The sequence below is a fragment of the Anser cygnoides genome, chromosome 1 (genome assembly GCF_040182565.1).
Source record: "Anser cygnoides isolate HZ-2024a breed goose chromosome 1, Taihu_goose_T2T_genome, whole genome shotgun sequence".
In the NCBI taxonomy this organism is placed as follows: Eukaryota; Metazoa; Chordata; class Aves; order Anseriformes; family Anatidae; genus Anser; species Anser cygnoides.
Genome location: NC_089873.1, coordinates 146,039,685 through 146,066,400, shown reverse-complemented (window position 1 = coordinate 146,066,400; position 26,716 = coordinate 146,039,685). Strand labels below are relative to the sequence as shown.

The 26,716-nt window shown below is 46.9% G+C and overlaps 1 protein-coding gene across 3 annotated transcripts in view; it reads right to left on the bottom strand.

Annotated features, from left to right (window-relative positions):
• Positions 1–26,312, bottom strand: part of LOC106041662 (LIM and senescent cell antigen-like-containing domain protein 1) — a 66,768-nt gene extending 40,456 nt beyond the window's left edge. Inside the window, exon 1 of one of the 3 annotated variants that reach the window (XM_066985104.1) lies at positions 26,170–26,312. In XM_066985104.1, coding sequence (XP_066841205.1) covers positions 26,170–26,207 — 38 coding nt within the window. In that variant the 5' untranslated portion in view covers positions 26,208–26,312. Of the gene's footprint in view, positions 1–15,445; positions 17,368–25,559; positions 25,947–26,169 lie in introns of those variants that run through there. The other 2 variants (XM_066985118.1, XM_066985111.1) reach the window with 2 other exon arrangements.
• Between the last annotated feature and the right edge of the window lie 404 nt (positions 26,313–26,716).

Sequence of the window (26,716 nt, the reverse complement as noted above, 5' to 3'; positions counted from 1 at the left end):
TTACCTTAACTTGTGGCTTTTTATGCTCCCACAGCAGTCCTCAGGTTGATTAGCTCATGCTTAGAGGGCGAACTGTGGCTGATTCCAGCACAGGGTTTCAGAAGGGGCCCACGTGTCTGCTGCATGGCTGTCTTCAAGGGTCTCCTCACTCAGGAGTCAAAAAGCAAAGTAACAGGCAACAACACTGTGCAAAAATCCAGAAATCTCAAGGAATATGAGAGAGCCACAGGTCCCCAGCTGGGAAGAGCAACACCTGAGGTCACAGGTGAGCACTGAACAGCAGCACAGAGGCACCCTACACCACAAACACCTCTACCAATGTCAAAGGGAAGGAGAGACCTTCTCTCCCCACTCTCCCACCTGCTTCAAAATGGGGAAAACCCTTTGACCTTCTTTCCTGAGATGAAGGCAGACAGCTTCACTCTCCATCTCTTGGAAGACCACCTTCTCTGCCAGCCTCAGCACTGGGCAAGGACTAACTGGGAATGGAAAAACAACCACCGCCTCCTAGAGCAGCTTACTGTCATCAACCTACATGGCTGAACAGTAGCCGAGCTGCATCTCTGTTGTGCTGACACAGGCTCAAATTCAGTTTTCCTAAAGCAATCTGAATCTTGTTGACACCACTTCAAAGACCCCAGGCAATCTTTTACAGGTCAAAGTAGCAGTACCCCCAAGACACACAACATTCCCCTGCCACCTGCTGTACAACCAGAGCTCTGTCAAGTGCAGCTGCCAGTGATGGGGCTGGAGAAGCGAGATGGCAAAAACTGCGTACGGGGAAGGTTCACGAGGCCACAGCCTCCACAGGGGACACGCAGGACATGCATCTGGGCAGAACTTCCCCCGAGCTTGACTCACACAGCAGTACGGCTCCAACACACGCAAGAAGAGATCTACCGAGCAGCATTTTCCACTGCGTGCTCTTAATGAAGTGACTTGTGTCTGCTACTGGTTACAGAGAACAAACTATGAAGATACAGTTTTCGTATATTATGCAATTTGCTTAAGGTAGCTTTCTTCCATTTAACAGTGGATTGGACACAGCACGTCAAACAGTTTCTAAAGGTTTCATATCTTCTAACCACAAGTATCTAACCCTCCTCACACTATTCAACCACATACTGACAATAGGGGTTGCAAAATATTCTTGTAGAGTTTATAAAGGAATTCAAGAAAATTGCTGTTCTTTTCTTGATCGCTCAGAAAGGTATTTATCAATTTGTGTGTTTATGGAGAAGACCTCTAACATTCCTGTCCTTTTCAGATTAGCGTTTGTTTTACAAAACAGAAGTTAAAAGCAAATACAGCATGGGAAAACATGACTACTTGCCCTTGATTCTCCAAAGCAGTGAAACTGAGCAGGGCCAGCCTCTGATTTACAGCAGCATTTAATGGAGAAACTGATGTGCTGCTCTGAGACACAACATTTGTGCTGGGATTTGATAGTGCCACTAAGGGTACTGCAGAAATCAGATCTATTTGGATATTTAAAACTGTACTTAGTTTATTTATCTGTAATGTATTTATCTGCAATATTCAATGCATCTCTGAAGTCTGTTGCACAATGCCTTGCCTTTTAGGGCCTTCTTGCAAGACTTTTGTTAGAAAATGCACTCATCTCATTAACCTTTCCTGAATATTTTGATTGTATGCACCAAATAATACTAGTCCATAACAACAGATACTAAATTTGCTTTTTCTTCTCCACTGTGTTTCTCTACATTCTCCTTCTTGCTATTTCTGTCTTTAGGCCACTTAACCTTATCAGTAACCCTTTTCTCTGGACAAATTAACAATGTAAGTTATCTTTCCAAGCTGCTGTTTCCTATAACGCCGCATAGTGCTTCCTCATTTGAACTTCTTATCTCTTCCTGTGAAGTCCCGCAAGCACAGAAACAGCAGCGAAGTTGTATTAAATTTATCACCAGACAGTTTACCAGACTAGGAGAAAGAATGCACCGCAGCTTTGTCTCTCAAAAGCAGCACGGCAAATGTCAAGGTAAGTGCGGTTTGTTCCTGAGGATACAAAAAAAAAAAATCACAATAAAGCTGTTGCAGTGCCGAATGAAAGAGAGGCCACTTGCTATTCCAGTGCGTATTTCATATATCGCTCCTATGCCAGCAGGCCCACTTTCAAAGGAAGCCAAGGACAGTTGGTTGATTCATGGTGACTGTAAAAGCTGTGTGACTACATGGAAAATGCCAATAAGCATCTGTTAAAAGGGAATTAGGAAAACACGCGTTAACTTTTAAATTAACACTTTAAAAAAAAAAAAAAAAAAAACAAAAACAAAACAAGTCTGAGTCATTTATTAAGGAATTTGGCCTGGGTAAACATGATTTTTCAGTTTTGTTTACTTCAGAGTAGGTGGTCCTATTGTATAACCAAGCCAAAACGCTGTGCTGAAAGAAAACTTGCAAAGGACGTTACAGCAGAGAGCGGGACAAGGCCAGCCCTTGCTAACACGCACTGCCCTGTCTCTGCGGTCTCTGCTTGCGCAGACGAGCCATAATGGGGAAGTGCAGCACGGAGCCACTCCAACCACCCCAGACAACCTCGTGAGGTCCTGGCACTGAGCTTCCAGCACCAGCAGAAGAGGGGGTGGCAGCCCCCAAGGGAGAGGAGAGGGGCTAAGCATGGGCTAGGCCTGGAATTAGGCCGGTGTTGTAAAGCAAAGGTTGCCTATGGGAGGGAACTGCTTCAGTCCCACGTTCCCCATAGGATTTCCCTTTGCTCTTTGAACCAGAGCAGCAGCAGGTCCTCAGGGCTGCTCCGGAATGCCCCGCAGCTCCAGGTCAGGTCTGTGCCCTCCTCCCTGCTTCGGGCAGTTTGGGCAGCTCCCCACCAGGAGCTCTCGGAGGTGCTGGCATTGCCAGGGGCTGGCGGAGAAGGCAGACAGTCGCACCCTGCAGCTGCCTGCCCTGCCACCCCGAGGGGTCACCGCTCACCGAGCAAAGCAGAAGGAAGCACTTACTCACGTCTCAGCTGTTCCAGTCTGCGCAGGGTGTAGACGTGAGATGACTGGGCTGATCTAGGAGCTCACCACCACTGAAAGCGCAAAGTCTGGTTCCTTTTCTTAGGTTCCCCGGCTCTTCCTCCCGCAACCACAATGCTCCTTCCTCACCTCCAACCCCAGCTGCAGGGAGCAGTGCCCTCCTTCGGGCCATCTCTTGCTCTCACCAGAGCTCTCTCCGAGCTGTTGCAACCCACCAGAAGATGACCTTTTTATGGAGGGGGGGAGCTGGTTAGTGAATTCAGCTGGTGCCAAGCAAGGGAGGGATATGTGCCACTCTCAGCACAAGGGACAGAAGAGGGAGCAGGCAAGAAGCACCTCTCCATTTCATCTAAAGTGAGAAGTTCCCTCAGCTGGGGTGGTGCCAGGAGGTGACCCCTCCTGGGACGGTAAGCTGCAGCCAGGGGAATCCTGGAACCAAGAGCAACTTTGTAAAAACAGTATTTTGCATCTTTTCAGGACCTTCTGATCCCAGCCCTCTCAAGGTTTGCAATCATCCTTCCCCATTAATCAGTGACGTGCTTCCCCTTGCCATTAGAAGATGTCTTCCACACATTTCGGAAGTCATCTGAACGTGAGCTGCACGCCTCCCCCTGCCAACACGAGGCAGCTGAAACCCGGGGCTCACAAGAAGTCACAGAGCTGTCCCTGCACCCACTGCGATGACAAGATCTGCCACAGAGCTGAACCACAGCTCGTCACCTCCCTCGCCTGCTTCGCACCAAACCCACCCAGCGCTTCCTGATAGCTTTGGCTTTGTCCAAACCGGGTCCCTGCCCGGCAGCTTTAAGGCATCTCCCCTGAGGTGGAGGGGTGACCCCATCCCTGCACCCCGCAGAACTCCCCGCAGATGGAGCTGGAGAGCTGCGCACCGCTGCGGGCTGCACTCCTCTTCCTCCTCCTCCTTCTCCCCCTCCTCAGCCCTGCCCTGCCCTGCCCGCTGCTCTCCCATCACATCATGACGCTGAGCAAGTATTTGGTGTTGGGAGCTGTCAAAAGCTTCCTCTTCTCTAACATGAATGGGAATAACAGGAGAGAAGCTTGACCTTTCCACCAGCACACCCCTGGAAGATGTGAAAGCGGCATTGCTCTTGCTGAGCAGGGCAGTGAAACCACAGAATTTGCCCCAAAGCTAATGAATGCTACTCACCAGTTTTGAATCCCTGAAGGCATGTTCATCCAGCTGCCTACTTTGAATCTGCCCGTGGTCCTGCTTACTGTTATAATTCCCCTTACGGTGCCCAGGGCTGCATCAACCAGACCCTAAAAAGCCAGGATCCTCAGGGCCAGAAAGGGAAGAGATCAGCACTGCTTTTCTTACCTCCTGCCTCCTCTGCAGTATGTGATGGGGGAACACAAACAGCGGGGCTACAGCTGCCCGGCACGGCTGGATCGTTCCTCGTGGCCGGATCCTGACACATGGGGAGGCACACGTACCTGTCGCATGCAGGCAGCACGGCCGTGGGCACTTACCATCCCGCGCCGATGCACGCAGCAGGGGCACGTCAGGGCAGCGTCCCACTTCGCCTCCTCTGACTGCACCCCCCCACCCGGCCGCACCATCTCCTTTCTGGTGGACGGGCACACAGGAGGCAAGGCTGTTCGGTGAGAAGAGCGACTCTAACTCCCGGGCAGGGCTATCACGTTCCTCCTAATTCGCTCACGGAGACTGCAGACACATTAGCTCACAACCAAAATAGATCTGCCGTCCGTGGAAGCAGCCCTGTTCCCGGGTTTCAGTAAAGCGGAGTGCACCAACTAGCGGGTGCTGCGCTCTCTCCGGTCTTTCCCGAGTGCTTTTTAGGCTCTAACAAGGCCTCTCTGTTGTCCTCCTCTGGCAGGACTGCTCTCAGGCTGTCTCAGTAATGAACACACAGCCCTTTCAAACAAATCTAGGTCGACCACCCTTTGTTTTTTACACACAACATTTCCAAACGACGATCTGCTTTTCAGTGCAAGTACATCATAATGCTAGGTCCTTTCACTACACCCTCCAGATCCCTTTTCAGCGTGCCACGGCCATTTGAATTCTCCTTCACGAGTGCTTTCCTTAGCACTTCTCTCTGTGACACTTCAGCCTCTTCGTTGTGGACCTCTCTCCAGCCTGCCACGACCACTCTGAATGCCTCTCCCGTGCCCCCCGAGGCTGCTGCTACCCCTCCAAGTCAGGGGCACCTGCGGACTTCACAGGCTGTGTCCGGGTCGCTGATCGAGTTATTGAATGCCGGTGGGAAAGGAGGAACTCCTGTAAGGTCCTGTTGGGTAGGGTCCGCTGGTGGCTTTGTGTCATAACAACAATTCCTGATCAAATACTATTATTTTTTTTTTCTAGCATATGTACGACTTCCTTCCGGCAACTTCACCTAGACGATCACTTCCTAAGTGAAAAGTGCTTCCCTACAAAACACAGCCCGCTGCGGTGAGGCCCAGCCTGGAGTCCAAACCGACACATCTCGGAAGGGGAAGACGAAGGAAGGTGAGGTGGTAGCAGTGGAACTTCTGCAAATGGCACAGGACAGTGACAAAGCAGGGGCAGGAGAGGATGGGTATATACATAAGAAGCAGGAGAAGCTGCAAGGCTTGTGCTCCAACAAAGCTAACCACGACGGCTCTGGAATACTTTTCTCTTGCCTGCTGGTGGAATTTTGTGCGAGCCAGCATCCACTGATAGACCTCATTCATTCCCTCCCCTCTGCTCCCTATGCAAGGTCACCTGTCAGAGCTGGAATACTGACTGCTTTGAATTCATCTGTTCTCGGAAATCCACGCTTCTTTTTAAATACTGTACCATTCTCTTAGTGTTTATATACTGAGCATTAACCATAGCCATACATTGCTAGGGATCAAAGTTAGGCTTATTGGTCTTAAATCCTCCAGCAGTCTATTTTTGCCACCTTTTTTAAGTATAAATCATGCATTCACTCTTCTGCTAGCCCTCTGGGGCCTTTTATATGGGCTCTCAAAACGCATCCCTAACAAGCATTACAGTGGTCTCTGTACTACTGCTGGCACCACAGGCACATGATTAAGCCAAAATATTACCGAAATTGTATCTCACTGTTTGACATGAATGTTGAGAAAAGCATTCTTCCTGAACATTATTGCTGCACATTGCTATTATCTTTAAGGATTAAACGATAACAGTGACAGCCAGGGGAAAATAAACAAAATTCAATGCAAAAGGAAAGGCTATGTCGGTGGAATGGTATGGAAAGAGCAGAAGATAAATCCCCTTTAGGAACTTATTTACACATTTCATACTGATCCTAGCTGCACTCACTGCCAGCTGTGTGAAGCTGGAAGCAGGCTGCACAACCAGCCTCATGCTGTGAAACTGAAGCCCATGATGGAAAATGTCATTAATGGGCTCCCCTGTCCCCAGCGAGACTTGCAAGAGGAAATGAGACAGCGCTGAATCCATGGCTCTTACAGAGCATCCAGCACTCATACCCTGGCTAACACTATCGTTAACCACTTTCCTCCCAAGCTCTCTGGCCCCAGAGCTTGGAAGTTTCTCACCAGGCCCTGCAAGCGTTGTCCCATTATACTTTTGCAAAAAGGACAGCAGCTTGGCTGGTGAAGAAAGCCAGAGCATGGACACTACCAGGTGACATTTATTATTTATGCGAATCTCACTGCATCTAACAGGTTTCTTGCTGAAGCATCAGCCAAGACAACATCTCTCTGGACCTGACTACCCAGCCCGGGCTGCACTACAGAACAGAAATGAGAGCTAGGGCATTAACGCCTGCCTGGCAAAACAGCAACAAGCCAGAAAACTTACTGACTGCAAAGCCTGGATTTCTTTCAAGAAGGATTTGCTCGATGCCTAGATCAAGAAACTGCACAGAATTATGGTGTAATTCAGACATCTGTGGCAATCCTACTTGCAGATGTGAACTTCTCAGTTACTGATTGACTGCACCATAAAAATTCATTATAAAGGTTTACATTTAACAAGACTAGAGGAATAAATTTAGGCAGCAGAAATGGGAAAAACAAGTTATTACATATCAGACCAGTGAAGATGAACTCAGCTTAATTGTTTGGAGGGGAAAATACAGTGAGTCACTCTTTAAAATTTCAAGCGTTCCCAACACAACCTCTGACAACTGTAAGGTACTTTAAAGATTCAGAAAGGGGCTGTAGGCTCTCTGATTCAGATGACCTACCTACAAATAACTCATTTGACTACTGAACATCAATCACGTTATTAGCCGGGTTTCGATTTTTGAATAAATCTGTGTCAACACCAAACTTCCTTGAAGCTTTTTGTTACACACTGTTTAGAATACTTGCATACTAGCAACAGAAATCATTACCATGTGGGTAACAAAAGATTTCAGTTCTTATCCTTCCACCTCACCCACCATGCTGCTTTCCCCTCTTGCTCTTTTCCCATTCTATTTGGGGAGTTAAGAAAATGAAGAGTGCAAAGATGCATACAGATTCATCTTCTCCAGGCAGAGGGACTTTCTAGCTAACTGGAAATACATACAACATGCTTTCTGAAGTCATGGCAGCCTGAAAATTGTCTCTTCACAGGCCAGCCCATTCCAATCCGCGTGTCTATGTTGCATGTCAGGGCTTTAATGCTCAGGAACTCCTCCACCCCTTCAGGCCAGCAGCACTAGGGTCTTACATCTGCAGAAATCATACCAGCACCTTGTCCAGCTTCATCACCCAAGAAGATTTGCAGTCCCTGCCCATCACCCTCCTCCCCTCACCAAGTGGCTTATCCAAGGACTTATTTTCTGGATCAGTGCTTTTATAGCAGTACAGTTGGAAGGTGCAGGATTACATACCATAACAAAGAGGCAGGATTGTGTGTTGAATGTTTAAGCTGGTAAGAAGCAAAAGGGTATTCTTCAGAAGACAAAACCAAAAAAATATGTAATCATTCACCATTAAAGTCTTATGTTGGACTTTAGAAGCACAAAGCTCTGGTGCAATTACTACCAGAAAATTCTAAGGGTGCCAATTTGCAGAAAGCCAGTAAACACACTGCACATATTTTAAAGCTCTGACAATTAATTCTGCTTTATGTGACAATAGCTATGCACAAACTTTCTAAGCTGCCGCTATCATCTGATTCTTTTTTCCCTTGAAAGATGGCGACACCTTACAGCAAAGCAGAGCAGTCATAGCTACAGGATGAGCTGAGGTATTACTCCATCCTGCTGGCTGTAACAAAGAGTATTGCCTTTTTTTTTTTTCTTTTCACCTGTGGAATTTTAAATGTACTGTAACCCTATAATTTTATTCCTCTGGCAGTTTTTTTTCCCTTATTTGAGGTTGGAAGGGGGTGTCAAAGCAGACGCATTCTCCAAATGACTAATGTCTTTACATATTACAGTCCTCCACTGTCTGCTTCCCTCTGCTATGTACGGACCTGACTCTTACGTTTGAGCATCTCATGGTCCTTAAACTATTTTCCCTCGAGCACTCCTGCAAACTTAGGAAATGCTACGCAGCTGAGCCTGGGAATTTAAGACAGGCAGCATCACTTATCATGGGTCAAAAAGGAGAGGGTGCAGGGCAGGGCTCTGAGCTTGCATATTCACTTCAGGCCACCTGGAGCCTGGAAGCACGCTCCAGCAGGAGTTAAAAAGGAAAAAAAAAATCACAACAGTTTAACTCAAGCAAGAGGGAAGGGTTTCAGGGCTTGAACTCCTGCGCAAAGCATTCATTAGTGGTAAGCTCCAACCTCAGCTGCCAGCAGGGCTGGCATTCAAAAACCGTCTCTCAAAGCACCGGGTGGAGACACAGCTGGGCAGGGGACATCCGGCGGCACACTCATTTCTTACACCACTTTTTTTTTTTTTTTTTTTTTTTTTTGGAGAGGGCGGGGAAGTGTTTTTCAAAGAGCGAAGGAGCAGCCGGAGGAATCCGGGCCCGGAGGCGCGGCCGGGCCGCGAGGGGCTGACGGGTCCCGCCCGAGCCCGCCCGCCGGGCCCGCGCTCCGGGAGCCCGCGCTCCTGCCGCCGCCCTCCCGCCCCGGGGGCGCCGCGTCCTTTCCTTGGCGCTAGGCCGCAGGCCCTCCGCCTCCATCCCTCCCACCAGCGCCCCTGAGCCCGGCGCGGCACCCCGTAACCACCAGCCTCCGTTCAAAATAAATTAATAAAAAAACAAACCACACTCACTCACGCGAACGCATTGAAATTAGTTGGCAGGCCCCGAACACACTTTGCTTTCAGCCCGGCCCGTGCACTTAGGACACGTCTTCCGTTGGAGAAGGGGTGGTATTCAGAGGAATTACTTGTGGGATTAGTTTTGTTACACAGCGTCTGCAAGCTGGGGCAAGGCTGTATTTGCAGAAGGCTGAATTTAGCAGAGACATCATGAAGTGGCAAATAAGGGGGAAAAAAAAAAAAAAAAGAACTTACTGTCTGCTACAGCAGTGGTCTCCAAACTATTTTGATCACATACCCCTATCAATAAAAATACTGAGCACACACCCCCAATTTATGTATAGTTATTTATAAATCATGTACATATACTACCGAAGTTTTGTTTTTTTTTTCTCCCATATCTCAATGCATTGTCATGTATCCCACTTTGGAGACCTCTGTGCTAGATATAACGTGAGGACAGTGGCTGCTGTGTGACAGAAGCAGGACGCCTACAGACAATGAGCAGACAACTGCTGAAACCAAATCGCTTCAATCTGAGGCCAGCAGAAATGATTTACAGACAAATTATGAAAGAGACAGGAAATGAAAACTGGAGTGGGGTAACGGAAGGTCATATATTTACGTGTCCCTTATTCCCCCTTCTATTTCTCCCAGACTTTACCAAAATCCACTTCCACTGCCCCCATGCAGCTCCTCCACAGCCTGTTTTCCTTGGTAGGGACTAAAATAAGGATCACCTCAAGTTTCACCTTTCTGCAGTTCTGCCTCCTCAGGGCACCACCACAAGCACAAAAGGTTACTTGTGGGCTCTGCTGGGGGAAAGTTAATGGCAAAAATTATGGGTAGATGAACAACCAGATGAACAGAGGAAGTGCATTAGTTCATACGTGAAGACTGCAGTGGTTTACGAGCCGTTTCAAATTGACTTGCATACACTCTGATAGCCATCCTTGTTTAGATTTAAGGGAGATGATTTTTTGGGTTTAAAGATGATCCCATGCACAACTCAACACTAATTTAAGGAATATGGATACATCAATACTTATCTGCTCTCTGGTATCCATCTCTGGCCCACCATTACAGGCTCTTATACCAGTACCACCATAAAATATTCCAGTGCAACTTTCAGGTAGCATGTATCTCAGGAAACAAAAAAAGAATAAAAAGAAATACAAGCAAAAGAAAAACACCACAAGATCTCTTTGGAGTAACAGGGTGTGGTATTTCTCAGATTTTTTTTCCATTAAAAGTACTTTTAAGTACCTCTCCAGACACACACCCTTCATGAAAGAATGTGAGAAAGTAGCATTCACAAAGACCTTAAAACCAATCTAAATATGGTTTTAATAATAAATCCCCTATGAAGTGTATAATGTATATAAATGATCATGTTAAGATAAAGAATTACTGTCATGGTGTATCCTTAACAAGCAGTTAGAGACTAAAGTCTAAATTCAGGGCTAATCCACAGTGGATTTTAGGTACATCATTTGAACTTCCTCTGACGATGGACATTCCAGCTTCTACTTCCATTTATTTTCACTGCCATAAAAACAGCCAGTCATGAAGTTCAGCTGCATGTCAGGAGCTCAGAACAGCACGTACATACTAACTTTTCTTTTCCCACAACTTAAGCTATAGTGTGAGGTCATTTGCCCAATTTTATTTGTGGGAAAAATTGTGAAAATGTAGAAGAGTAGCACTAGAACTCATCCTGGAATGATATGCTTATTTTTCCTTTAATTCAAGTAACATGCTTATAATAATGACAGGAATAAATGAAAAATGCATTAAGCCCTAGAAAGAAACATGCTTTACCTGGGGCTTCCATAAATACTCAAAACTTACAAAGAAGTAATTTGAAAATACCACAACCATACAGATCCAAAAAATCCCTGATGTACTTCTTTCAAAATAGCTATCACCAACCTTATTTGAACAGAAGACATCAAAATCCCCAGATGTTGTGTGTGACAAAAAGGAAACACTAGTTTTGTGTATGGGGTATTCCGATGAAAGAAAGGAGTTCCGAAATTTATTTTCCTGCTTTCTAAGTAATACAGAGTTGCAAGGATGCCAAGTTATTTTGAACACACTGCATAACAAAATTCCACTGGGACAGCAAAAAAGCACCAGCTCACAGTATCTCTATTTCATTAACATTTCTAGATCATGACAATGTCAATAACATGCAACCACCGATCCTGTATTTATGCATAAGGTGTTTCCCTTTTGGTAAGGTATAAAAAGAGTACTAAATTAATTTTTAAAAAGTTACTTTGCTTCTCTTGTGGATGCCTATTTCAGTAGCTATCATCTGCTACTGAAAAACGAGGCATCAGTCCAAAGTAAAGAGCAAGCCTAGGAAGAAAAAATAAAGTTTTTGAATAATACTCAACAATTTTTCCACTATTTCTTTTGACAGAAAGAAAAAAAGGAAGAAAAGTATTTTCATCTGAAACCACACATGGAAAAATAATTTGGCTTGCCTCAACGTTAGGGGGGAAAAAAGCTCAGAGGAAGTTTTTATTTATTCATTTTTTAAAGCATAAAAATCCCAATGCAGCACTGGGCAGAGGAAGTTCAGCCGTGGGATCCCCCCAGCAGCATCTGTGGGCCCCAGTCTTGCTCCTGTGTGCACAGGGGCAGCAGCAGTGGTCGTGCCTGGCTCGGTGGCTCCACAGGAGAGCCCCCATGCTGCAGTTCATAACCTGTGGGGCAGTGATGACCTGGAGGTGGAGGCACTTCGTCACTTTTCGTTCCCACCTGACTGTGAACCTAGAAATGGGGAAGGAAAAGTGCTCCGCAGTAGCTTGAAGTGCTAGTGGAGGCCAGCCTGCTGCAACAAAACCCGCTACTTAATGCCACAGTGCCTGTTTTTGCTACAACCAAGGACTGAAGAGATTTCAGATTAGTTTTTCTTTATGTAAGAGATTCAAAATACACTGGGCAGTGACAGAAACACAACAAGACACTTCCTCATCCTCAATGTTCAAAACAAAAAGAATGGTGAAAAAGAGAATTAAGCAGAAGATGCGATGTCGCGCATCTCTTCTAATTTATTTCAGATCTTATCCTTCATGCCAGGCCTCTGGCTGCTCTTCTGAGCCATTTCAAATTACTTAAACATCTTGCTGTTACTGCAGACAAAATGGCTCAAATGGGATTTGCATGAGGGGGGAGACAAAGACAACAATGAACAGGGACAGCTCGGGTAGAAAAAGCTGGTGCAGCAAGAAAGGAGTAGAGACAGCTGAGGGTAGGAGGTAGGGAGGGGAAGGCAATAGCCAGCCACAGCTAATAAAGGGGAACAATGAATCCTTGAAAACACAACATCCCACCAAGTCCCAATATGTTCCAGATTTACTAGTGGTTAGCAGTGAATGCTTGGAAAGAAAGCACAGGAATCCCAGTGAATGGATTTAAGACAGAGATACAGCCAGAGGAGATGACATACACCAATGTCATGTGAAATATACTACGTGAAATGGAAGCAAACCCAATGGGAGCACCTTCAAAAAGCCAGTTGGGAAAATACATCTGAAGTGCTGCTGGGATGAAGGAGAACAGCTTCACATGCACAATGTTCAGAAATGGGACTCCATGCTTTATATTCCCGGGATCACTATAGAAGAGAAGTTTTTAAATCCAGGTTTAAATTATCTTAAACTATCCTGTGCCTAAAACTTGAAATTACATCTGATTTCCATGAAGAATGAACTCAAAGTGGCCCAGAGTTTCTTTAAATTCTGGTCTCTGCGCGTCCCAACTTTCAGCCTATGGATGCAAGAAGATGTCAGTAATAATAATAACAACAAACAGAAAGCAGCCCTCAGCTTTAACCGTCAGTGCCAGGAACAATGGAGCAGCAATTAAATACTGGAAGCAAGAGGCAAAAGGGAAGAAAAAGAAATGAAAATAAAACTTTCCTTGTGGTCAGATAAGCCACAGGATTTCCAGCTGAATTCCTTTCAGTTACAGAGACCTTCATTAATACATTATTTGTACTTGGATAAAGTACAATAGAAATGCATATTTTAAATAAAATCTTAGGGAATGCATACAGGCCAGCCATGCCAAAAAGCACATACCTACTCAAAGGGAGGCGCGAATATCACCGCCAGGACTGCGTGAGGCTGCCTTCGCCCTCTGAACGGAAAGCCAGAGGAACGCGCTGCACTTCTTTATTCAGAGCAACATCCTCTACTTAAGGGGAAGAGGATGCTTTATAATCCGGCCAACACTAATACATGCTTTGAGTGCTCAAAGGCACCTTCCCAAACACAGAACAACCAGTCCAAGCAACCTATAACTGAGGATATAAAAACCGAAAGGGTTTGAAAAGAGACACCACTAAGGAACAACCGAGACTCTTCTTTTCCCCCTCAGGCAGGAGACAGATGCCAATTCAAGAGCATCTCATTGCTCTTGTTCTTATAAGCAAGACATTTGGCAAAGCAAAGGCTTCCTTTGTTTGCTGCTTGCGTTTGTTTGCTTTTAAGCTCTCTTTCCCAAACAGAAAAAATAAATAAATAAATATTCTGTATACCATTCCTGGCCCTGCTCTCTGACCTTCAGTAAGCTACATTGTCCTTGAAATTGTGGTTTAGAGGCACGGTTTATGTGTAGCCCATTTTACAGCTTCTCTAGCTGGACTGAAATTGCTCCAGCAGTGTGATGCTGAACACCAATTCAGTACAAACTCTCCTATCCAGTTCATTTAAAAAAAGAAAAATTATATATTGGACATATTTTGGAAGACCCTCTCCTCTTCTCCCCCTGCTGCTGTTTGATGGCATCAAGACCCAGCTGAGAGCAGAGCCCAGGATGGACCAAGGCCCTTGTGTTCTCACACTGCCTCCCAACCTCTCCCTCCAGAAGCTGGCTGTCACAGAGGTAGTTACAGAGGAGAAGGCAACAGGTAGCTCACAGTAACCTGATGTGGCGGTGCTCAGCGTTCAGCAGAAATCAGCAGCCTTATGTAAATTAATTAGGGACACAAACAGAACACAACCTGCGCAGACTATGATTTCAGCAGCTTAATGGATAAATCATTACAGTTGTATAGAATCAAATCAGGTTAATGATGGACTGGGAGAAGATACTGAATCATGTTTGTACCATTAAATCCTAATGCGCTGCTCTTAACGTCATTGGAAAAGTACTGTTATAATGCAAAGTAACACAAGAAATGTTGAGCAAGCAGCCCAAATAAGCCAGGCACCTTAAAAACCACAGTGACAGACATTAAAACTCTGAGTCTTATCTTCCTTTCTTCCCCGCACCAAAGTGTCCTGCCACAGACGCTGCAGAGCCCTGCACGTGGGTGCAAGCAGAAGCCACGGCTCTGCCGGCCCTCGGTGCAAACACAACGGCGCCTTTCGCCACGCGTGCTAACAGCGCTATGCTGCCTTAATTCCTCCCCGGCTTTTTCATGCCCCGCCGGGTGAGACTGAAACCCAGCTGCCACCCAGGTGGCGAGCTCCTGAGCGAGCAGACCTGCACGGGCTCGCTTTTCACAGCCTGCGGATCCAGGATTTCACTTTCTTCCTCACCCGTAAACCTGCATGACGGTTTGCCAAGCTATGCAAACTCATTTACGGTAGCAAGAGGGTGTTGCCAGGATCTGTTTAAAAATGGCATAAGTGAAGCTACAGGGTCACATAACGCAACAATCATTTTTTTAAATTAAAATTTAGATTTTTGCATGAAAAAAGCTGAAACAGCCCTACTAATTATAGAGACAAAAACTACAGTAGATGCACTTTGCCAGGCGTAAACGCCAACCTACACATCCTCAACTGAAGGCATTTATCTGCGGGCACAGAAACGGGCAAACATGCTGCGCCCACTTATCTAATAAGCAGCTGCTCTTCTTCAAATACAAGAAAGAACAGACTAGGAAACTACCTTCTTGAGCTGCAACTGTTACAAGATCGACCTTACTGTACCATCCTGACAAAACTAACTCAAAAAAGGGATAGTTTCCTACCTATACCTGACACACAGAAAAAGTTTCAAAACTGACAATTACTTCCCACGTATTAGTACGTATTTCGTCTCATTTGGCCATTTATGGACCCCTATGTCTAAGCAAGTACCACTGACTGGAGCAAAATTTCAGTTGGCTTCCATGGGAATGGGAAAGACTTGCTGCCACCCGCCAGCATGGAATCAGTTAATCACTCCAGCACTTGCACGTGTTATCAGAAACGTTAAGCAACAAGTGTTCAAACATATGGCTTGAGGTATTTCTGTGTTCCTAACAACACGCAGAAGATAATCAAATATTACCTTAAACTGGTGCAGGCTTCTCTATTTGTATGCATGCAGTCCTGAGGAATTGCCACAAAGCTCCACGAATCTATTTTCTCCGAAGTAAGCAACACATCCCACTGTCAAGGATTTGAAAGGAACTTGATTCTGAGGAAGGGAAAAATCACCTGTATTTCTGATGGGTAATCATTTCAACTCTTATCACAGAAGCTGGCAAAAAAAAGATAGAACAACTATTTTTGTTAGCAAAACTTTCTTTTTTTTGGGGGGTGGTGGTGGTGGTTATTTTCACAAAGATCGCATCCAGACTAAAAAAACCTCTCCCTTTTCTTAAAGGCTGTGAACACGACAACAGCAATAGCAAAAGGGATGACACAGTAAAACCTTAGGGTGGACAAACCTATATCCATTCCCAACAAGCATGGCCCAAATTTTCCAGATACAGGAGGCAGGGAGAACAAAACTGACATTCTTAGAGTTAAAAAGGGCAAAAAAAAAGGGGGGGCGTGGAGGGAGAATATTCTTAAAACTTGATCCTCAGGTATTTCCACATCACTGTCAAGCAGCAAAAGATAAGGAACCCCCACATTCTAAAATCCCTCTGCAAAAGCTGCTCTATTTAAAGAGATGCTAGATGCAGATGGTGGTCCAGCTCATTTCCCTCTTCACATGGAAGTGCAGACAAACCCTTCTGAACCGCAATACTCCAATTTTTATTTTCAAAGGTGGACACATTTCCTCCATTACAGAAATCAGTTCTGTGTTCTTAAAAAACACCCCTGTAGTCCTGGAAAAACGTGGGTCAATTTGGTCTTCACTACCACTGGGTTCCTGGCCTCACCTTCCAAAAGATACAGCCAGAGGGGCGATGCAGAAAGCGACTCTGTAAGGAGAGCTCGAGAAGCAAGCAGCAGCATGCCGGCCAGTTAGCTGGAGATGACCTCAGCTTGGCTCTTTAAAAGCTAATGAATAAGCTAACAATTTCTGACTTCAGCTGCAGTTTCCTCTCCTCTCCCCCCACACATATCGATTAGTGCAACTGGTTAATAGCGTGGCCGTAAGCTGGAGAGCAAGAACAAGTCGCTGTTGTGGTTCAGACTGATTAAGTATTGAAGGTGTCCCCTGTAAAAACACACACTTGTTAGCGCAGTAAATTCATATTTACAGAAGAAAAGCAACTGGATACACCTGAGCCATTAGAAAACTGAACATCCTAGCGTGCCATGAGAAGGTAATATAAGATAATGTGATATATAAGGAAAAAAAATAAAGCAGTGTTTACTGAAAAAAACAGCAAATGTGATACCACCGCCCGGCTAGTTTCCCAGGACAGCAACCATATCCATGTCACCTTGTCAGCCTCCCGACCGCTGCCTCACATGTGGACGTCCCCAGAAGCTGTCGCTGCTTCTCGCTGCCCCTCTGTCATTTATACAGAGCAGATGGTGCATCGCAGCGTGCCGAGCCCATCGGGATACGGCTGGTGGGAGGTTCTGGAGATCAGGGCTGAAACTGCTGTCACGTACTACGAAACCCAGCTCAGGGGAGCAATGCCACGGGCTTCTGCTACGGTCCAAGCAAATTGCCCCGCCAAGGGGCAGCTGCAAAGCTCCAACAGAAAAAAAAAAGAAAAATGCCAGCAGTGGCAACACGTGAAGGCAAGAGGCAGGAGCAAAGTACCACTTACCACAGCGCTTTTGATGCAGTACCACCATCTACTCAGGTTTTAAAATGCTAATCGTTCTTTCTGACACATTTTTTGCTTCAGAAGAAAGACTTTAGTAGAGGCATCCTGTGTTTATTTACATACCTGACTAGGCGATTACTAGGAATATTTTGGAGACAATATCCTATTGCAACAGCTGCTTGTATACAACAATGAGCAAAGTTATTCAATAATTTAGAGCAGAATTGCTTAAAAAAAATCTACATTTTTTTCCTGCAACTTTTACCTGTTTGGTTGGTTTAAATGCTTCGTGTGCTAATATATATAAGTATATATATAGATACGTATCTATATATCTCATAGGAAAGCTAATATACTCCTCTTGGAGTCAGGGACACCAAGAGTGACTGTAGGCGCTGTCCTTCAGGCGGCATGACGTGCCAGCTCCATGCACTTGAACTCTGGACTCCAAGGAAATGAAAATTTAAACTCTCAACTTGACCTGAGCGAACTCGGGAATTTAACTCAAGTGCTCTGCATGACTGGGACTATACAGTGTTCAGACTAAAATAAATTAATTCCATTATTTTTACTTAGATATACTCTACTGTTTATGAATTTCCAAAACCAAAATATGTCCTTTTGGTAATTTTTTAACATTTGCTTTAAGATAAGAATATTTGAGATGGGTATTATGAGCTACTTGCCTTCCCTCTTTTCTACCAATATAAGGGAAAAGGCAAATGAAATAAAAGTTTTCAGTCGATGCAATATGTTAACATCCTTGCAACATTACCACTCAAGCACTAGGGAAACATTCAGCACTGCAGTCTGAACTGTTAGACACCAATGGCACAAATACTTTTGGTTTGTTGCACTTTAGATCCAGCACGAACTTTAGACGAACTTTAGATATTTCCGTGGTATGCAGAACATATTTTTAGTGTGTCAAACTATGAATCCCCTTCCAGCTAATTCAGGTAGACTCTGTCTCTCCTCTACCCTCAAGGCCAACTACAAGAACATCACTATTTAAAGCATGTGCACAGGGTGTACAACGTATTATTTCAAAGTCTGTTGGAAAATCTTGTGGTCTGGAACTACAGCCCTGATCATTTTACAAACACTTATGCTAAAAGGGATTCATGCTGTGTTAGAAAATCCGGACTCAGGCATTTTTCATTTTATTCTCCCCCTGCCATGGTGGGGAGAACTGGTAAGTATCTGTAACGCAAACACCAAACAAGGAGCATTACTCAACACAGAAAAGAAAAATCCTCTGCTTGACCCGAGTACCATCAGCATCCTTCATGCCTACCCACGTGTGACATCAGAAGACAATTTTAATTGGTGTGGGTCATCCTCTTGGAGGATAGAGCACATTTTGGGTGTCAGCTTCTTTTCTCAGGTAGGATGCGATAGGACGCGATAGGACGTGAGGAAATGATCTCAAGTTGGACCAAGGGAGCTTTAGATTGGATATTAGGCAATATTTCTTCATGGAGAAGTATTTCTTCAGGCACTGGAGCAGGCTCTCCAGGGAGGCAATGGAGTCCCCATCCCTGGTGGCATTTAAGAGATGCGTGGATGTGGTACTAAGGGACACGGCTTAGTGGTGGGACATAGCAGGTCAGGTTGATGGTTGGACTTCGTGATCTTGAAGGCTTTTTCCAACCTAGATGATTCTATGATTTCCCAGCACCACGCTGCCACCACCCAAATGATCACTACGACAGCAGCAGCGGCTCTGCTGGCCACACTGTGGCTTACAACCCAGCATCTTCCCCATCATTTTGCTTCTGCAGAGTTCAGTGCTTCTTTTTGTACATGCATGGAAACCACAGTGCTACATCTTTCTACCTGTGCACTCATGAACTTAGCAGCAAGTCCATTTCTGCAAATCAAACCACTGCACAGCTACTCAGCCATACGTTACCAAAATCCGTCTGGTAAAAATAACTACATGAACTTTACCTCAGATGACACAAAATGCTTATTTCACTGTTCTGCCCTACCTTGAGAATACATTTGTGCTAAAACTTCTATAAAAAGACATCATTAGCAGCTTTAAACTTCTTGAATGTCAATAGATTTAATGCAGCCCGGGCTTCCTGTTGGGAAAGAGAACCACCGGGAATATTTTATCGTTCCCCTGTTGCTTCCCCTGACAGCAAAGCTGTCCCACAGATGTCCATGCTCCAGAGCTCGTCTCAGCCTGGCAAGCCAGCAGCTCGGCACCAGCGTCCCAAGACATCAAGTTCCCAGCATGGCATCAGATGGCGTTAGGTGACATAATTTAATGGGGGATAATGTCACAGGAGCTGGATGCCAGGGGGGAAAGAGAGGGGCTTTTCTCTTTGAAAAAGAGAAACTGTAGCTGGTTAGAGATGACAACAGAGGGGATTCATTACAGGGCTGCAAATCTGTGAGTTCACCCCAGGGACTGTCTTGGTTCCAGGAGTTCTTTTATAATTTTCTTTTCCTTCTTTTTTCCTTTTTTTTTTTCCCCTCCTTTTTCTTTTTTAAATGAGAACCTGAAACAGTTCTTCAGTCTCTCAATGAACAGGAAATCAGCCAAAAGAACAAGCCCCACAGGCTCTGAGATTATTTTAAACAATTAACAATAAGCCACTATTCTTTGATACAGTTATAGAAATCGCACTGCTTTGATACACGACGGCAAACAAGCTCGTTGAAGGGGCAAAAGGAGGTAGTTCTTTTTTCAGGAAGATAAGTACTTTTCTAAGTAACACATACCCCAAGGATCGTATTTATACAACCATTTCAACAAGCAAGTCCTTTTTAAGCCCACTATAATCCATTGACAATAAAAGATGAAAGAAACCTACAGGAAAACACAGGGTATAATGAAAATACTTAAACAGTGAGAGGTTCCTTATCTGAACCATAAACTTGGCCGTGCTGTGGTTTGTCCTGTTTTACCCCTCCGCCAGTACTTGCCACATGGGTCACCAGCAGCATCCTCCATCACCGCTCTCCCATCCTCAGTGCAGTGACATTAAACATCTACGGGTGGAAATGTTCTTTATTCTCCTTATCCACCCCCCCCAAAGTTAAACATTTGGCCTTGGCTTTGACTAAACAGATTTTTCTTTTTTTTTTTTAAACCAAGTCTCACGATCTCCATTTGACCCTGGTGGGAGGCAGGAGCTGAGAGCGTGGCGCAAGGCGGCGAGACCCCGCCGCCCACTCGCAGCGCTGCAGGGGCCAAGCAAGGGTCAGCTCACCCAACGGCAGAGATGGGTGTAGTAGCTTTTTTTAAAAGAGGAAAAAAAAAAAGGAAGGAAGTAATTAAAAGATTATTTATTTTTACAAACAGGAGAATAGCTACTGGAATATTCCTCCTCACACCTATTTTTTTTTTGAAGTACGCTTGGCAGACATCAAACAGTTACAGATTTGGACGCAAGTGATATTAAACAACCTCTTTGACAGTTAACATTTTTGAGAAAAAATAGCAAATTCTCACTTTCTTTAAAGGTTTTACTTGTTTGTATGTTCCCTAAGTCACCAGCGTATTTCCCTAGGCTTTTCTGACAGCAGTATCCATAGCCTTGTAACCAAAGAAGTATGGGAAACTCTGGGAACATCCAACTCTGTGCAAACATTTAAAGCTCAGAGACCCTAATACAAAACAAATACCTCTTCGAAACAAACATCTCCAGATGTTTTAACATATTCTTTTATATATATGGAGATATATATAAGATGTGACTCAGGCATGGAAAGCCAAAAGAATGTTCTCATTTCCTGAGGCTGGCTAACAAAAAGGAAAAAATGTGAATGAAGGAACAAAGATTTCGGAAGTCAGCTTTTTCTCGGTAACAGCAGCTTTAAAATTATCCACTTCGATTCCTTCTTAATATAACCGGAGCATTGCCTCTCTCTTGCAACTGCATACACTTACAAAACGAAGCACGGGAGAGAAGAAAACACCGTTGTTTTCTGGGGTGTGTAAAAGCGCCGCAGGCATGTCCCACTTCAGAGACTGCTGCTCCATTTATTTCAACGGTTCAATGGTTCCTCCAGGGCCTGAAAGCAGTGGGTGAAGACACCCCCCAGCACATTCAAACCTGAATTCAAACCAGATTCTGCTGAAATCAGCCATGCTGACAAACGTTACATAGACTTAAACTGGTGTCGAGGCATCGCTGTTCTCCATGCCCTAGGTACAACCTACTTGTCACAGGGAGGGGAAGCTCCCACTGAAGCTGAATTTCTGCACCCTAGTGCTGTGACAACACTCCAGGAGTGGTTTCCCTTGGGCAGGCCTCCTTGACTGACCCTGGCTGGTCCAACAGGGTGTGGAAGTGCCCCCTTTCCTGCTCTGCATCCATTGCAGGTCCAGGCCCCCAACGAGCATGGCTCGGACCTTCTGCAGGTCCCCAGACGCTCCCCACAGGAGCCCCACCTTTAGCATCGCTCCCCAGGGCTGTGGCTACATGGTCCAGTCAGACAAAGCGCCTATCTCCCTTCCACCCCAACATCACCACTGTTCACAAGATCGAGAGGAATCAACCCAGATCGAGCCAAACCTGGTTTCCAATCCACACGCCTGCCCACCTATCTGGCCCCCAGTTTCCAGCCGTGTCAGTTCCCTGGGCTTGATTAAAATCCCCCTCTGAGGGAGCAGGGCCCCGGCCTGGCCCGGGACGGTGCCCCCTGCTTTTGGGAGCCGGCCAGGCCCGGGGCTGGGAAGCAATCACCACAAGGAGAGCCTCACCCCGCTCACCAGCAGGGCCTGGCTAAAATAAGGGACTTAATCTAGCACACATGTCGGCCTCCCCGCCGCAAAAGGCTGGCCTGCCCTGCTACCGACACAGTTCGGAAGTGCATGGTTTTCATCTGCGAACCGAAATACGCTCCAGTTCGTGAGCGTTTCCTCACGACGGAGCACTTCCCGACGCCGGAGGGTTTTGTGAGCGGAGGCTGCTTTGCTGATTCAGTCCTCAGCCTGCCGGGGCCGCATCCAGGCTCTGCCAAGCCGCGTTTCTCCCACACGAGCCAGCAGCTGAGCGTGCCAGGGACAGGAGAGAGGGGACAGTAGGGGAGGGCTCCCTGCCCACCCACTCCCCAGCACCCTCACAGAGCCCCCTTTTCTCCTCAGAGCCATCTCCAAACCCATCTCTGCGTGCAGTCTTCTCCTCCCACACCAACCCCACCACTGCTGCGTGCCAGCACAAGGTCTGGACGGGAGCCACCCTGCCATGTCGCTGCCTCCCAAATACTTGCTGGTATTACCCTATTGCTTCACTGCTGTCTTTCCCAGTGCCCCCCCACCACAGTAAAACACCACATTAACATGGAAAACCCTTTTAATTCTAAGCTCAGCCGCCTCCCCTGACTGGCCAGGCCATGCATCAAGTCATTACAGTCTTAGTTTCTCCAGTTAACCCCACCCATGACCTGAGTAATACTCCCCAAGATTTTAACTCAACTCTTCCCACCAGTTTAGGTTTTGATCCATCAAAAGTCCATCCACCGGTGCATGCTTAGGTCTTCAAACTACTTAATGCAAACAGGGGTTGACAAACACAGAGCATAAAAACTCATCCTGGGTGATGACACTCTTCTTCATGCATCCTAGGGGAGGTGCTCCAGACCATTTACGTACTTCCCAGTGCAGGAGGAAGGTGGTTTCAGGCAGAGATGAGGTCCACGTGGCTCGTAGACAGCTTGCCCCTAGACAGACAACCAGCTTCTGCCCCACAGAATTCACCAACAGTCTCTACGCACTGAGACAAATCCATTAAACTGTCCCACATAAGGGGTTGTTGAGGCACAGATAACCAGCCATGCAAATTGCAGTATCTTGATTTTCTTTTATCTGCTCAAAAGAACTTAAGTAAGCATTTCCATACAGATTTTGACACTTCGGGAATGGGAAGCACTGAAGTAATTGCAAAGGAGTGTCCTAATTTGCAGAAAAGTATTTCCCCCAGGGCACAGTCTTCTGTTCTGCTTTCCCCAATTGTCAAGCTGAATTAGGACGTTCCCATCCTTCTTTCACTCTTTTTAAAGCATGTTTCCGCCTCAACACCAGAGCCTGTGCACAAGCCGTATCGGGGATGTGCTCCGTAGCACATCTCCACAATGACAAAAACAACAGAGCACGTACATATGCCCGCTTCACGCTGTGGATGGCTTAGACAATGTACAACTTCAGCTGTCAAAACACAACTGTCGTTTTGATTTTCCTCCTCATCAGCACCTGCCATCATGGAAAGACCTTATGTAAGTAATTTTCCCACCAACTGTCAGGCTGCTTTGAGCACAAATAATAGTTAAAGTGCCCCCACACCGGAATGCAGTAAGAGACTGCATCGAACTACACAGCAAAAAACCTTTAAACTTGGATTTGGGACGAACAAAATACAGATGATTCGGGATGTCTAGCCCAACACAGTACAAAACCACAACTGCAAGAGCAGAATAGCTTGCCTTAAGTGCTTTGATAATAAATATTTTATTGTGACTTGAAAAAGAATTTGTTAACTATGCAAGTGATGATGCTCCGTGCATTATCAGCCATTAAATGGTTCCCCTGCGGAAGCCATCCAGAGCCAGTTCTAAGAAAAAGACCACTGCATTACCGCTGAGATTTAACTCCAGGATCACCTATAGCTTCGCGTTTCCCTTATCAATGCCTTCCAAAGCCAGTAGCACTATAAAGTGCCCACAGTTTTCAGCTTCACACGAACGAGCTGTAAATCCAATGAGTCTACACTAGTTTCTCAAACACAAGTATTCTGTGAATAAAGAGGAGCTTGCTTTGTTCAGTATTTGACTGCACACTGGCCTTGATTTATTACTACAAAGAAAAACTTAAGTTTGCATTAGGAAACTACAAATGTTTAAGATAATAAAGGCTCTGAGCTGCAAGCTAATATTTTTCTCTGAATCCCGTAAGAAACTTATTCCAACAATAACACATCAAGATGAATTCAACACAACCAGCTGGAAAAGCTGCCCACAAAACAGCCTGTGGTCCCCCTCCTGTGCCCCCGCCAAAAAAAAGCCCAACAACTCATGCACTCTCAATCCAAGCATCACACTTCTTACATCTTACATTAAGATGTTGAATGCTGGGTGCATTTTTGATTGAATCTATAACCTGAGGACAACTATAAAGCAAGCATGCATGCATTACAGCAAGTAGCTCTCGGCACCACGATGCACACTCAGCAATCTGGAGCGACAAACTGCTGCCGAGCATCATTCCAACTGCACATCCCACACCACCCAAAAAACCCCTCTCCCCCGTGGAAGACCTTCCTCTGTCTGACACTGAGCTCCCACAGCAGTGCCCTGGGGTTACAGGCATTCAGGTTACAGCCTGCAGGTTCCTCGCATTGAAAGAAACAAAAGTAGTGGCAGCAACTGGAGCTCAAAAAGCATCCATAAAGCATCCATAAAGTTGAAAAGATAAATATATTAAGTTAGAAAGAACAGAATTTCAGAGAACATGCTGGCTAGATGTCTGCTCCACCTCTGTACACAGGTCTGGAGGGAGACCTCAAGTCATTCTTTCCCTTTTTGGTTTTCTTCCCCGAAACATAGATTATTTTACCTAGCTATATCGGAACAAAAAGTCAAGATCTGGAATCCCTTAGGAGTTTCAACATGCAGAAGCTTTTGAGACCACCTTACATTTTGTTAAAAGGTTGCTTTGAATGGAACACTTGTATTTTTGCTGTTTTTTCCACCCAAAGAGTCAAAACAAGAAAACACACTGATTTTGAATCCCCTCCTCTCATAATTCACAATGCATTTTATGCGGACCTTGGCTTTAGTTTTACATTGAACCTAGCACAGAAGAGTGACCCGTAGGCAGCTCCCCAGCCTCGCACCCCCAAGGACCAGCACCTTCTGCCCTGGCACAGCCCTGCTACCATCCAGAGTCTTCACCTCCTTCCACCCCCTGGTCCTTCATATGACAACATGACCAAAATAATACGAAGAATAATGAGAAGAGAGGCGCTGGAGGAACCACACTTGTTTTGTGCTGCAGAAACTTCCTCCCTGTGCAGCCAAGAGGGAGGTGGGCTCCCCGCCGGCACGCTCTGCCTACTTCACCGCGGCAAGTTTCTGCACGCGGAGGCCCCAGCCTGACGTTGTCCCAAAATTTCTGGCGGTGCCAGGGGTGTAGCTGAGCTCACATCCTGGGGAGCGTGTAGCAGCAGTGCCGCTGGCCCGACACCGACAGCTTCAGCGGGGCAGCGGCCAAGCAGGCGATGGCTGCGCTCACCTGAAGAGGCGAAGCACCTGTGCGGGGCTGAACACCCGCAGCACAAATGCTGTCACCTTGGCTGCTTCCAGGAACAGGGGAATAACACCAAATGCATAAAGAAGCCCAGCTGGGGAGCTCCTGTAACCCCCTCAGAAAGCAAGCGGCTGAAACAAAAGCAGTTACCTTCGTAAGCGCGGACACCGGAGCCACCTTACCTCTTCCAAGCGTGCACGGCAGCGAGAGCCAGATCTGGGGGCTCGCTGAGCCCGGGGCCGCCCCCAGCCCCACGCCACGTGGCTGGGACGCAGGGTGCCGCGGCTGCACCCCGGGGCTCGCTGCTGCTCGTCCCCCAGGAGCGCTGGGTGCTGCAGGGAGAGTGCGAGCAGCAACGGGGCTCGGCAAGGAGCAGCAAAAGGACGAGGCAGGCTCAGGTCGTCCCGGAACGGCTCCTTCTTCCCCTTCCCCCGGCCCCAGCCTTCCCCATGTCCGTGCAGCCCTCGCCGAGGGTTTTGATTCGGGCTAGTTCTTCCCGAGAAACGTTTACAATGGGTGAGGCTCCGGAGTGCCGGGCAATTAACAGAGCAGACTTTGCTTCCCCTAACCCGTCCCCAGTAACCTTTTTCCCTGCAGGTACGGCTCCTTAAGGACTCTCAAGCTTTCCCTCGACGTCCCCCCGCCCGGTAAGCGCGGGGCAGGCACCAAACCACGCCAGACACCCACGGGTCCTCGGCACCGCCTCCAGCCCGCACGGCAGAGGGGCGGAATCTGCCGTCTCTAAGCTCTCGGAGTCCCGCGGGGAGCGGGGTCCGGGCCGCCATCTCCTACCTGTTGGTCATCCCCGCCGCCGCCGCCACCCCCAGCATCCCGCCGCGGCCGGGCGGCGCTGTAATGGCGCTGGGCGCCCGCCGCCCCCCCGCAGCCCCGCGCCGCCGCCGCCGCCGCCGCTGCCGCCGCCGGGGGGCGCCCGTGGCCCGCACCGCCCCCGGCCCCGCTCCCGGCTCCGGCCCCGGCCCCCCGCGGGCAGAGCCCGCCTCGCCCCGGGGGCCGGAGGGATGCGGGGTCGGTGCTACCCGGTGCCATGTGTTGGGGTGCCGGAGGTCCCTGCCAGCGTGCCTCAGGGCAGCGCTGCAAGTGGGAAAACACAGACACAGCAGGCTGCGGGCTTTTGTTTGCTTGCTTGCTTCTTGGCATGGTTCAGTTTTGCTTGCCACGGTTAGGGGTAAAAGCACAGCAAAATCGGAGTATCACAGGGAATACGTTTCTGTACGCAGAGTGAAGTAAATTACACGCAAAAGGGAAGGGATCCTTCCCCTGTACTCAGCACTGATGGGGACACACTGGAACACCGGGCCCACTTCTGAGCCCCCAGTAC